The sequence below is a fragment of the Neovison vison genome, chromosome 3, assembly GCF_020171115.1.
Source record: "Neovison vison isolate M4711 chromosome 3, ASM_NN_V1, whole genome shotgun sequence".
NCBI lineage: Eukaryota > Metazoa > Chordata > Mammalia > Carnivora > Mustelidae > Neogale > Neogale vison.
In genome coordinates, this window is record NC_058093.1 from 233,318,240 (window position 1) to 233,332,185 (window position 13,946).

At 51.1% G+C, this 13,946-nt stretch overlaps 1 protein-coding gene across 2 annotated transcripts in view; it reads right to left on the reverse strand.

Moving 5' to 3' along the window:
- CUX2 (cut like homeobox 2) overlaps positions 1-13,946 on the reverse strand; it is a 258,612-nt gene that overhangs the window by 33,501 nt on the left and 211,165 nt on the right. For both annotated transcript variants that reach the window (XM_044244277.1, XM_044244278.1), the window contains 4 exons: positions 5,940-6,074; positions 2,816-2,939; positions 984-1,060; positions 48-114 (listed from right to left, as the gene is read on the reverse strand). In XM_044244277.1, the coding sequence (XP_044100212.1) occupies positions 48-114; positions 984-1,060; positions 2,816-2,939; positions 5,940-6,074 (403 nt within the window). The remainder of the gene's footprint in view (positions 1-47; positions 115-983; positions 1,061-2,815; positions 2,940-5,939; positions 6,075-13,946) is intronic.

Here is a 13,946-nt window from a genome sequence, read left to right on the forward strand (position 1 = left end):
GGGAGGGCCAGAGTGAGAAGACACGCCTCAGCAGGGTTTTCACTTACTTGGATGCTGCCTCCTCATCATATTTTCGCCGCAGTTCCAGCAGCTCTGTCTGTGTGGCCTTTAACGCTGGGAAAAATTAAAGAGCCAGGGTGAAGCGCCCCCCACTCCCCCAGGAGCCCATTCCTTCTGCAGGGCTCAGAAGGCAGAATGAGGTTCAAGGGGGTAAGGGAAGACCTTTCTTTTGGTTAGAACCAGTGACAAGTAGAGTTTCCTGCCCATGGAGGGGCTTCAAGCTGGTTGGAGGGTGGACAGGATGATCCTCTAGGGGTCTATAAAGCTTAGAGGACCCATGTAAGCAGTAGGGGTGTTCTGACCCATGGCCTTGGGTATAAGCTGTCCCACAGGTTACTTCAGGACCTGGGTTGGGCCATCTGTCCATGAGCTCACCTATCCCAAGGTCCAGACTGGCAAGTGAGGGGGACAGAGAGGAGCAATGAAATCAACAGATATGTGTATATTACAATAAATGAGAAATTTCTTACAAAATTCCAGATTTCTGATTTCTCCAAGGAAATCGAAGGCTTGGTGACACTGGGTCATATGGCCATGCCTGGCTGGTGCTCACAGTGGCCATCTCTTTAGCCAAGGCCCAAGTGGTCCAGTTTGCCTCAGACCCCACCCTGCCCTAGTGCCTTCCCTAACTTGGCTGGCTTAGTTGTGAGTCTGGCCCCTGCAGGCACTGTGTTTCTCCTGATTTAATTCTATTTCTCAAACCCTCTCTCCACAGCAATGTGGCCTCTGGAGACTGGGCTCAGACCCCCACTGGGTAATGCTGAACTATCCCCTTCCTCCTCAAACTCCCCCATTGCCTTCCTGATTCCAAAATACCTGAGCCTGAGTTCATAGTGTCACTGACTGTCCCCTCCCACTCCCCTTCCTGGCCTTACTGGGCTGGGGAGCTGCACGGGGCCAGGGAAAGTGTGCCAGATACATACCTGAATGTAGGACTTTGATCTTTTCCTCTGCCTCCCCCAGTCTGGCTGCCAAAGTGATTTGTACTTCTTGAAGGCCCCTGCGGAGAGACCAGGCCTGCTCACACTGGCTCTGCACATGCCCATGTGCATGGGCCTTGCCTGGGTCCCTGAGTCAGCCCTCCTGGCTTCCTATTCCTCTCACCTGCTCTCTGTAATCACATGTACCACTGCCTCATTACTCGGTCCTTAAACATGACCTTCAGGCACTTGGCTGCCTTGCTTTTTGCTAACTGTGTGGACCTGTATTAGTCAGTGACTTTGTCTCTCCGAGCATCAATTTCCTCATCTGTAAAATAAGGTTCCTGATGGTCTTTGCCTCCATGGGTGCTGTGAAAATCTTCAGCGTGATGCTGGTACTCCCTCAGTACCATTACTTACTATTCCTGTACCCAGAGAGGCATTTTTACCCGTTTCTGGGTCAGTTGTTTGGGATAGTCACCCAGCCCACTGCAGTCCAGAGTTTTGGTGTGATGCACGCATTTCAGCAGAGACAGAGGGACTGCAGCTGAACTGGGGGAGGGTTTATACAAAGCCTGGGCCTTATGTTGTTTGGCTCAGAGACGCTAGGGAAGGAGCCCCTTTACCTCTGGTCCTATATCCTGTCCCTTCCCCTCTCTTACACTCCTCCAATCACACCACCTCCTTGCTGGTCAAATGCACCAGGCATGTTTCTACCTCCGGGCCTTTGCACTGGCTGTCCCCTCTGTCTGTAACACCCTTCCTCTATATATCTGCAAGTTCCCCTCCCTCACCTTCGTAGGGCTTTGCTCACCTCCTCAGTGAGGCCTCCCCTCATACCCTATTTAAAACTTTGGCTTCAATCGTATCCCTTCCCCCCCCTTTATTTTCCTTCACAACCCTTATCATCATGTAGCAGACCATTTATTTATCTGGTTTCTTTGTGTCTTCCTCATGAGAAAGTAAACTCCAGGAGAGTAGGAGGTTAGTCCCTTTGTTCACTGCTGTGTCCCTAGAACAGTGCTTGGCACACAGCAGGTGGCTCCATAAATACATGGAACAAAAAAATGAAGTAGTAAGTGAACGGAAGGATACATGTAATGGCCACATGAAGCTGGTCTAGAAATGCCCCAAGGATCCATATTTATAACAAGCAGGTATTACTATTCCCACAACAACTGTAAGGGCAACCATTTACTGACACACTTCTCCAAGTGAGTGCCGGGCTAAGCACATGCATTCACTCTCACAGCAGACTAGGAGTTGATAGCACCTGTCCGCCTGATCAGGCTACAGTACCCAGTTATTCAACCACACACTAATCTTGTGGTTGCTGTGAAGATATTCTGTAGTGAGGTTTAACATCTACAGTCAGCTGACATTAAGTTAAAGGAGAATAATCTCAATAATGTGGGTGGGCCTTGTCTAATCAGTTGCAGAATTTTAAGAATAAAACTAAGGAAGAAGAAATTCTTCTCAAGATTGCAGCACTGACTCCTGCCTGACAGTTTGCAGCCTGCTGGCTGGCTCTACCGATTCAGACTTGTCAGTGCCACCAGTGTGAACTAGTCTTTAAAACACATGTCTTAATTAAAATAGAAAAATTTCTTTTTTTTCTTTCCCCTTCTGGGGAATCCTGACTAATACATCACCATTAGCCCCACTTTCCGGCTGGGGAAACTGAAGCTCAGACAGGTGATGTGAGCTGCCCAGGGCTGGCTGTTGAGCTGCTGAAATGGGCCAGGCCTGCATCTCCACCTCCAACCTACATCTGGATTCCCTGACGGTCCCACCTCCCAGCCAGGTGGGGGGCCCACCTGCTCCTCCCCACTCACTTTTGTTTCTCCGCCTCATTTCTCTGCAGCAAAGTTTCTGTCAGGAGGGCTTTGCTGGGAATGCCCGGGAGGCGGCTCCCCTCAGTCAGCGTGGGCCCCGCCGGAGACGTCCCCTCTCTCTGCTCTGGAGGGAAAAAAGAGGGAAAACCACCCATCGCTGGAAGTGGCATGGCAGCCAGAGCTGTGTTCTGCAAATCGGAGGGACTGGGAGGGCTGGGACTTAGTTTTCCAAACTCAGGCGATGGAGAGAGTGCAGCTGGAGAGACCTGCCATCACCAGGGTCAGCTGGGTTGTTGCCCTTGGAGGGCATGTGAATGAATGTCCAGTTCCAGTGTGCCAGCCACAGCCAGCACGCCCAGAAGCTTCCTTTACCCTCTTGCACCTGTTCCTGCCTCCTCGGCCTTTTTACTTTTTTAAGGGTCATGGTAAAATATACATACAAGTATACAATTCAGTGACATTTAGTACATTCACAGTACTGTGCAACCGTGAGCACTAATTCCAGAATGTCATCAAAAGGAAGCCCGTCCCCACTAAGCAGTCACTCCTTTTCCTCTCCCCCCACCCTTGGCAATCACCAATCTGCTTTCTGCCTCTGGGGACTTGCATATCCTGGATATTTCTTATCACCGGAATCACACATAATATATGTCCTTCCGCGTCTGGCTTCTTTTACTTAGCAAAATGTTTTCGAGGTTCATCCAGGTTGTAGCATGGATCAGACCATCACTCATTTTTATGATTCACTAATATTCCATTTCATGGACAGGCCACCATTTTGTTTTCCCACTCATCTGCCGATAGACATCTGGCTTGTTCCCACCTTCGGCAGCTGTGAATAGGGCTATTGCGAACATGTGTGTACATGTGTTTGAGCACCTGTTCTCAGTTCTCTGGAGTAGACACCTAGGAGAGAAAGTGCTGGGCCATGGGGTAGCTGTGGGTTTAACTTCCCCTCCCCACAGCTGACGGCACACACTCAGAGGCTCGGTCACAGCCCACTGCACCTGCAGGAACGCCTGCACAGGGCCCATATCAGGTCTCGCTTCGCAGGCCCGTGGTGGCTCCTTTAGGGAGTCAGTGTGTGTGTGCCCTGGGCACTCAATTTATCATGGGGAGAAAGGGTGCTCAGGGACCGGCCATCAAGGATGTCTCAAGAATCCCAAAATCTGGGCTTCTGGCCTTGGGTCCGACGGACTCCTTTAAGCTCTGTCCTGGTTTTAGGCTCCTCTGGTGAGTGCAGAGCTGGGCAGTTTGCAGAGTGGGTCCCTTGAGGGCCCGACAGTTTTCAGGCCCTGGCTTGTTCACACACACACACACACACACACACACACACACACACACACGGGACGTTTCAGGGGCTGAGGACACAGCAGCGAACAAATGGGGTTTGACCATCGTGAGGCACAGCAACAAGTGTTCTCATGGAGAAACAGCCCAGGGCCAAGGTCAAGAGCCCTTGGTTTGAATCCCTGCTCGACTGCTTGCTGCCTCTAAGACTGTTACCCCGTTTGTCAAACGGGGCCAGTGACACCCCAGAAAGTTGACAGGAGGAGACAGTGGGAAACCGTGTGACAGGCACATGGCACAGAGTAAATGCTCTCAAGAGGCAGTTCCCACAAGCGTCATTATTCTGATAGAGGGAAATTCAAACCCTAGAGGGACCTCTGAGGCCACAGAGCCATCGCTGTATGAGCTGGTTTCTCAGGGAGGCTGGAAAGGCATTCTGAGTACAGGAACAGAGCCGGCAAAGTGCTGCATTTTAGTCACCATTAATCTTCCCCAGAGGACCCTGCCAAGGACCAGGCATTCAGTAGGTGCTCACTAGGCACTGGAAGGAAGGCGAGTGTGCCGGAGCAGTCAGACTGACTTGGTGGGCCTCAGCCCATGATCTCCATGACTCCAGGAGGTAGACCAGGGGCTGTGATGACAGCTCTTGGGCCAAATCTGGCCCACCTCCTGTTTTGCTTACAAAGTTTTATTGGCACACAGCCACACCCACTCATTTACCCAAGTTCTATGGCTTTTTTTTCACACAGTTGAGTAGTTGTGACAGAAAATATGTGGCCTGCAAAGCCTGAAGTATATACTCTCTGGCCCTTTACAAAAAAAAAGAAAAAAAAAAAAGGTAAATTTGCTGAACTTTGAGGTAAATTCTCCTCATTTATTCCCTAGTCTCGTCCCCTCCTCTTGCTTCATTTGTCCCCCAAAGCCTTTCTTACACCGGAAGTACTGCATATTTAACATTTATTGGTGGACAGTAAGCCTATATTTAACATTTATTGGTTGACAGTCAGCCTTACATTCTAGAAGGTCAGAGCCACGAGGGCAGGGATTTGGGCCTTATTTGCTCCCAGCTATGTCGCCGGTGCCTATGACAGTGTCTGGCTTGAAGCTCAACCAACACCCAAGACTCAGATGGTCACCAAGAGCTTTCAGGGCCGCATTTGCTCCTCCCCAGAGACCTCCTCCTTCATCTACCACGGGTAACCACCATGCTCGCTTCTGTTCATCATTCTCCTGCTTTTAAACATTTTTAATCATCATATATGTATATCTGAACTCTATTTTTAGCTCTCCCAGTTTCTTGACTTGCCTCGCTCGATGCCGGGCCAGTGCTGTGTTCCCCACATCCTGTTTCCCTCCCCTGTGGGGGCACACAGTCAGTCTGCCCTTCCTGGCTCCCCTGCAGCTGGGCGGGGCCCCATGACGAAGTTTGGGTCACCGGGATGTGGCTGGGATACTGTGTGCCACGTCTGAGCCTGGACCCATAAACCTCGGTATGATCCTCTGCAGTTTTTCTCTTCCCATTGGCTGGTTGTAACAGTCACTGTGACTCAGGATGTCATGTGTTGAAGACAGCAGGATCACCACAGCTTGGGTGTGTGAGTGACCACATGGAGTGTCCCCTCCAACCTGCCACCCTTTAAATATATTATGCTTCTGCGATTTGGGATTGGGTTTTTCAGCAGTGGTGTACCATAACCCACCCTACATGGAAAGTGATAAAGTCAAGCTCCTAGGTGTCCCTACCCCCAACCCACAAAAGATGGCCAAGCCAGGCTGCTGAAGATCCACAGCCGATTTGTTTATTAGGGACATCCCATGAAGGCCTTAACAGTACCTTTGGGGCCCAGAAGTTCGGGGTGCCTCTTCCACGAAGTGTGGAGGTCTCGCCGCGGCTGCCCAGTGGAGTCGAAGCTGGGGGGCTGCAGTCTGTCGTCTAGGCTGCGTGTCGCTTCAAACACAGGCACGGGGTCTGCATACACAGAGAGAAGAGCCCAGGAGTGGGTGGGGGGGAGCCCTGAGGGCTGAGGGCTGCCCAGGCTGAGGCCGTAGGGCCTGGTGGGTTCCCCTACAGGGAGTGGAGGGGACCATCCACGAGAGCCTTCTGGAGTTGCTCCAACGGCTTAGGACAGCAATGTGGAATTTCTGCTCTGTGAGGGAGTAGCCTTTTTCAGGTACCTGCTCAGGGGAGCGTGTGCCAGCCCCATGGGTGTGGGTGTCTTGCCCACCTGGGAATAGTAATAACAATAATTGTCACAATAACTGCATATTCTGGATTCTACAGTGCCATCTGTGGTGGCCATGAGACCGTGCCTTGTACACCAACCCCGGGAGGTGCCAGTACACAAGACCCCGCTCCTACAACCAGCCTTCCCCTGGCGCGCAGGTAGCTGGCGGGGGAGGGGACAGATTCCTAAGGGATACAGGACTGCACTGACGACCAACGACTCCTCCAAGGCCTGCCCAGCGCTGACAGATGGTCAAGACCAAACCAACCGGATGCTTCCACCCAGGTCCCTGCCCTTCCCTCCTCTGAGGCCTCCTCTACCTCACTCCCTATTTTCCTTCCCCTGCACTTCCTCAATACTATCTATCTAGCTTTTTATCTAAGGCTTGGGGTGCCTTTCAATGGACCTGGACCAACACACCATCATTTGTTACATGCAAGTTCTATCTTTTAAGAAAATATTTATTTGAGAGAGAGCGCACATAAGCAGGGGAAGGGGCAAGGAAAAAGGAGAGGGGGAAGGAGATTCCCCGCTGAGCAAGGAGCTTGATGTGGGGCTCGATCCCAGACCCTGGGATCATGACCTGAGCCGAAGGCAGAGGCTTTAACCCACTGAGCCACATAGATGCCTCATCTTTTAGCTATTGAGAAGTTGGAAAGTGTCTTACGTCCAGCTTTTCACCGCTACAGAAGCCATTATTTAAATGGCCATACTTGGGGGCGACTGGGTGGCTCAGTTGCTTAAGCGGCTGCTTTGGCTCAGGTCATGGTCTCAGGGTCCTAGGATCGAGCCCCGCATCCGGCTCTCTGCGCTGCAGGGAGCCTGCTTCCCCCTCTCTCTCTGCCTGCCTCTCTGCCTACTTGTGATCTCTGTCTATCAAATAAATAAAATCTAAAAAAAAAAAAAAAAAAAGATGAGGCATCCGTAGGTCCTTCCGTATGGAATTCTGTCGTCCCCCCACCCCCCATCTAGTAGGTACTTTCTCTTCCTTCAGATCTAGACCCCAGCAGTTCTTCAGGTGACTTTCCCCAGCTGCCCACCATGGGCAGGTACTAAAAACACCTGGATAATGCCAGAGCTTGGTGTGGCCTCTTCTAGGTTACAAAGCTGTTCACAGGAATGGGTTCCCCTGATGCTCCCAGCATCCCCTGGAGGCTGGTGTGGATTCAGGAAACCAGCTCAGAGAAGCCAGGTGACTTGCTAAAGGGTGGAGGTGAGGTTCAAGTCTGGGTCTCTTTCTCAGATGCCACAAAGGCTTCCTGTCCCAGAGGTGTGGACATTTCCACCCAAGTAGTCCAGGTGGGTGTTCATGGGGGCCTAGGAAAGCCGGGGCCTCCTTGCTCCAGACCAAGGGGCCTGCGTCTGGTCCACAGTCCTTTCAAAAGCACCAGAGCCCTCTTTCTTGCTGGTCCCTTTCCTGGAGCCTCCTGCCACCATCCACTTGGTGATTGCTCTCTGTTGGGGGCAGAGGCATTACGAGTGTGGGTCCTGGTTCCTGGTCTAATCTATACTTGCTTTTCAGGACTGCAATGCCTCTGGCAAACAAGTCTACCTCTCTGTGCCTCCCCATAAAAGCACTGACCTCACAGGGATGAGGATCCACACACACAAAGATTTTAACACAGTGCCTGGCATTTGGTCACCTTGGAACAAACAGAAGCTTTGGCTATTCCTGCCTTTCCGAGCTCCAGTCATAGTGGCTTTCTTTTAGTTCTTCAAATGCACCTTCCTACCCCGGAGCCTTTGTCTGGGCAAAAGCCACTGCAAGGAACACCATGCCTTCTCCTTTAACCTCTTTCAGCTAGTTAATGCTTAATCACCTTCCATATTGCAACTCAAATGCCACTTCTTCCAGGAAGCCTGCCTTGACCAGTCATTCCTCCACCTGAGCTCTCCCAGCTCCCCACACCTTTCCTTTAGAGCACTCACTGTACTTAAAATTTTCACTGATTTGCAAGTCTACCTAATTAACACCCACTGGACTGCCAACTCCACAAGGCAGGGCTGGGACTGCGTCTGTTTTCACTCCCCACTGGACCCCTGGTGGGTGAATGAAGTCCAACACACAATCTGACCCAACAAACATCTGCTGAGGGAAGAAATGGGGCAGTGCCTACACACAGGAGCCTTCAGGTCTGGCTGGAACAAGGTCGCCTCTGCACTTTATCCCTCTCCTCCTGTCTGTTTGTTTAGGTGGCGGGAGGCTCTGACAATGGGCGTTTGTGCCGAGGTAAGCAGGTGCGCGAGAACGTTGCCTTCTTTCCCCTGTCAGCACTCCCCCCACGCCCCGTCATTAGGCAGGGCCTGCTCAGCGGGGTATGCCATTATGTCTCCCCGGGCTGATGTAATTATACATTGACATAATTAACCCAGCAAGCGCATTAGGCAGGCCAGCTAAAAATTCATCTATAATTATTTGTTGTGTGCATGCTAATGAGTCCATCTGCACTGCCTTTGTACAACACGGACAAATTAATTTACAAGTCTGGATTTTTTAATAAGTTCAAGGAAACGCTTCCTATTGTGTCCTGGTTTTTCAGAAAGAAGAGAAAGGCCGTGAGCACTTGCCAGGGTCAGGGAAGTTAGATAAACACGGGAGGGTGCAGCTCCGAGTGGGCCACAGAGGGCTCACTCTGGTTCCAAGGAGGTGAAAAAGATCTAGCTCATGGCTTGGGGGCGGGCTGGCCACGAGCCCGTCTAAGCCAAACGATTACACTTGGGTGATAAAGGGTGTCATCCACCCCATTTCCAGCGATCAGGGATTGACGCTTCCCTCCTTCACTCTGCTTGGAGGCCCTGTGGGCCACTCCTTGCTGCCTTGCTCCAGACCAAGGGGCCTGCGGAAGTACCCCTCTGTCCAGAGGGAGCTGCCCTGAGACGGGCCCCTGGAGAGGCTGCAGGAGCAGGGTTGGCCGGATCCCTGCTTAATAGAGGTTCAGCGATTCTAAGGCTCCTGCTTTTCACCTTCATTTGCTGCTACAGGGTAGAACATAGTGGTTAAGCTCACAGAAGCTGAAGCCCAGCTCTGGATCCAAATCCTCCTCCCAAAGAGCCATGAACCTCATTTTCCCTCTAATACAGTGGAAGAACTACAACAGTTTCTAATTCCCAAGAATTATTACTGAGAAGATAAACAAAGATACCAACAGAGGCAATATGTTCCAAGGGCTGCTGGTGCCAGGTCTGGCTCCAAACTGGCTAATAACTCTGGACAGTTAATTAACCTCCCAGAGCCTCCATTTTCTCATCTGTAAAATGGGGCTACGTGTGTAGGGTGTGGTTATGACGTCTGGATGAGAGAAAACGGAGATCTGCACAGTGCTAGGTGCCTAGATGGGCTCGGGAAGGGTGCTAAGGCTGCTATTACGTGAGAGGAGGTAGCAAGCCCGGTCTTGAGGTGATCTGGAGGCCAGCTGTCTGCGTGGTGATGCTCTGTGGAGTCTCGGGACCAGGGATGGCCTCGTATGTTCTCATCAGTCCCCAGGAGATCCAGAATCCAACAATCCTGTTTTGAATCTCCTCTGGGGCCCAAAAATTCTAGCGTGCAAAGTCATATTGGGGAGGGACCAAAAGGTTCCCCAGTGCACAGAGGGGTTAAAGTGGGATCCTGTGACTTCCCCGAAGTCCACCAGTGAGTTGGTGGAAGGACCAAGAGAGGCTCTTGGGCCTCTTTTTCCCACACTTCCTTCCTAGTTCCCCGATTTGAGGGAGAAAGTGGCAGGGGGATATTCTGATGACTCAGCCAAAGTCAGACTGTGACTGAAATATAACAACGAAAGCACGTGACACGAATTATAATTCCCATGATCTTCACCACAGCACTAAGAGGTATGTGCTGTTGTGTTCCCATTTTACAGATGCGGGAACTGAGGCATAAGCAGTAGGGTGAAGTCATGTCCCCAAGGTGAGGCCCAGTAAGGAAGATGTTGCTATTCCCCATTTTCTGGACAAGAAAATGAAGGCCCAGAGAAGAGATGTCATGTGCTCAAAGTCACCTGGCTCAAAAGTGGCAGAGGTGGGACTTGAACTCAGGGTGCCAGGTGATTCTTTGCAGTAGGCCAAACTGCCTTGAGGCAGGGCATGGGAATTTTTTACTATTAGGCTAGGAGCATTAGACTGATGGTTCTGTTCTTGGCCTTGCCATTGGCCTGCTCTGCGGCCTCAGACAGAGCACCAGACTTCTCTGGGCTCTCCACTTAAATTCCTATTACAAGTATATTAACCCTGGATGTCAATCAGATAGGGGTGGGGTCCTGTCAAAGTGAGTGCTTTTGGCTGTGGAGTATCCCGTAGAGCTGGGATGTGTAGCAGAATGTTTATATTAGACAACTTCACAGGCTAGCCTGACCCAAGAAGTATGAATGTTGTGAATTCCCAAGCCACCCTGAGACAAAGCGGGAGGGGGCCAGGCTGGGACACGGAGAGTGTTTCCTGCTGTGACATCTCCAGAGACAGCTGCTTAGGTTTTGTGTGTCTCAGTTTCCCCAGTGATAAAATGGGGACAGCAGACCTACTGCGTCTGGGCTGTGCAGGGCTCCCAGGAGATGCTGAGCCCCATAACGGTGCCTGGCACCCAGCAGACTCTGAGTGTTGCCCTTCCGCTTATTATGAAGACTTGTGGCAGCCATGGAGACTCTTCTGATCTACTGGAGTGTCAGCACAGGTCACACCTGCCTGGGGCTGCTCCCAGCCTAACCAAGCATGGCAGGGGGTGCAGAGTGGGTCTGCTCCTGATGATGCTGGGACGGGCAAACATTGTATCATGGACTGAACTGTGTCTCTCCAAATCCATGTAGTAGAGCCCTAACCCCCTGATCCAGCCACACCTGGAGAAAAGGGCCTCGAATCCTAGAGGACCAGTGTCCTTATATGAATAGGAAGACGCCAGAACTCTCTCTGCACGTGAACAAAGGAAAGGCAGCTTTGCTGTGAAGACAGCAAAGGCAGCCACCTGCAAGCTGGGAGGAGAGCTCTCACCAGAAACCGGCCTGCTGGCACCTTGATCTTGGACTTTCAACCTCCAGAACTGTGAGAAATAAATGTCTGTTGCTTAGGCCACCTGGTCTGTGGTCTGGTCAGAGCAGCCTGAGCAAACTGGTACACCTTTGGTGCTGCCTGTCAGCCCAGTCAAGACCTGCCCAGAGCTGCACTGCAGTCCGAGGATCTTCCCGCCAAGCTTCCTCCCCTCACCCCAGGTTCAGACCACACTGCCATCTAAAGGCTCTCGGCACCTCCTCCTCTCCCTCTCCTTCATCCTACACAGCATCCCCCCGCCCCCCGCAAAAAACCTCTTGCCTATCTAACGCTGTTCTGGTATCTGCCTGCTTCCACAGGACCAAAACCAACATGTGACTACTTTTTCTCCTCTTGGACTCTTAGTTTTCCCATCTGTAAAATGGGGGCAGCCATGGGGCCTCTCCTGCAGAGCTGCTGCTAGAATCAGAGTCTATGGATGTGAAACCCGTGGTGTGGCGCTGGCACTTTCCAGGGAGGAGTCTGGAGTGGGCGGAGCTCAAAGGGGGACCTAGGGGTCCACGTACAGGCTTCGCTCAGCATAAATTTGTTGAGCTCTTGTCTGTGTGTGACGGTCATCCCGGTCAGGTGTTGGGTGGGGGGGTTGGGTTTACCCTAAGGGCAGTGGGGAGGGAGTGATGGGTTCTATTTCGCCTTTTTCAAAGGCTCCTCTGAGCTGCTGTGTGAGAAACGAGCTGTAGAGGGAGTCTGAGGGGAAGCTACCAGGACCGTCAGAGCAGTGATGCCCGATCAGGGAGGCGGCAGAAGTGGAGAGTGCTCAGAGGTAGACAGGAAGAACTGATGGCGTGTGGTGTCCTAGGTTGAGTAGTGTTCCCCGAAATTCATGTCCATCCAGAACTTCGGAACTTGACCTTCTTTAGAAACAGGGTCTTTGCAGAAGGAATCAAGTTAAGGTGAGGTCAACTGGATTGGGGTTGACTAATGACTGGTGTCCTTTTAAGAAGAGGAGACAGCACAGAGAGACAAACAGAGAAGTCCCAGAGAAGACAGAGGCAGAGACTCAAGTGATGCATCTGCCACCAAGGATGGCCGGCCACCACCAGAGGTAGGACAGGGGACTGGAACTGGTTCTCCCTCAGCAACTCCCGAAGGAACCGACTGTTCCTGTCAACACTTTGATTTTTGGACTTCCAGCCTCCAGAACTGAGAGAATAAATTTTCATGGTTTCCAACAACCTAGTTGGTAGGCAGCCCCAGAAAATGGTCTGGAGGACACAGGTCCAAAGTCTGCTCTCCCCCAGTGCTCCACACCTTCATCCCCATTCCTGGCAATCCTTGGCGTTCCTTGGCCATTGTTTCTTGGTCTTGGCTCTGTTTTCACAAGACTTCTCCTCTGTGTCTCTCTCCTCTTCTTATAAGAACCCCAGCATACTGAATTAGGGTCTACCTGATGACCTCTTCCTAAGTTGATTACATCTGCAAAGACCCTTTTTCTAAAAGAGGGTACCAGAGGTTAGGACCTCCACGTATCTTTCTGGGGCACATAATTCAAACCATAACATGTGGTAACTGACTGAATACCAACTGTGAGAGAGGCAGGACTGAGGCACTGCCAAGACTCCAAGTTCCATAGGAAGGAAGTCCTCACTTAAAGTCTAATCTACTTCTCTCCTGCTGCACCATGTTACCTGGCATCCAGGGAACAAGCCCATTGTGTAAGAGAAAGTGTCGGGACCTGGTTCTCACTCTATTGCATTTTTATCTTCCAGATCTACTGAGGCACTGGGCCGTGGGTCGAATAGGGTCCCTGCTCTGGAAAATACACAGCAACAATGGTCTCTTACTACCCTGGGTAATTTTTTACCCTTTATTTCCTCCCCACTGGTGCATAGTGGGAATTCTTAGGTTTTACAGTGTGTGAGAAACTCATTTCTTCCCACCTCCCCTATCTGGGAGAAATCCACGGAGCCTGAGCTATGCTGCCAGGGTCTGAGTTACGGAGGAAAAAAATGACTAGCACCCAGACGACTGAAAGATTTGCCAAATCACACAGAGGTAAAATGCTCAGCCTTGGGGACTGGCAAATTCAAGGCTTTCCCCCTTCCCTTGTCCAACAGCATTATTCGATTCATCAGCTAAATGTCACTGGCCACTCTCACAAACACAAACTGAAAGAGAGAAAAGTGACAAGAGATCTTTAAAATGTTTGGAAGAGGTCTTTCAGAGAACCTGACAGCCACAGGGAAGTGGGGAGTGTCTTGCTTTCATTCCTCAGTCTTCCCTTTCCCCCTGGGGCCCTGCCCTGGCATTTCACATAGTAGGTGCTCAGTAAATGTGGATTGTGATAAGCTTCTAAGTCTGCGGTCATTGGTTATAACAGCAATAGGAAGTGAATAGTCACTAATGCAGTCATTATTCACCAGTACATTTTTACTGAGCATCTACTATGTGTCAGACACCATTAGTTCAGTTGCCAAATATTTTCTGAGCACCTGCTGTGTGCCAGGGAGGTTTCCGGGCCCTGGAGACAGAGCAGTAGATAAGAGGGAATTTCTGTCTTCCTGGGGTTGACACTCCAGAGAGAAAGATGGATAAAGGACAAATAAACCAATGGCAGTAAGGGGACAGAGAAGAAAAAGAAG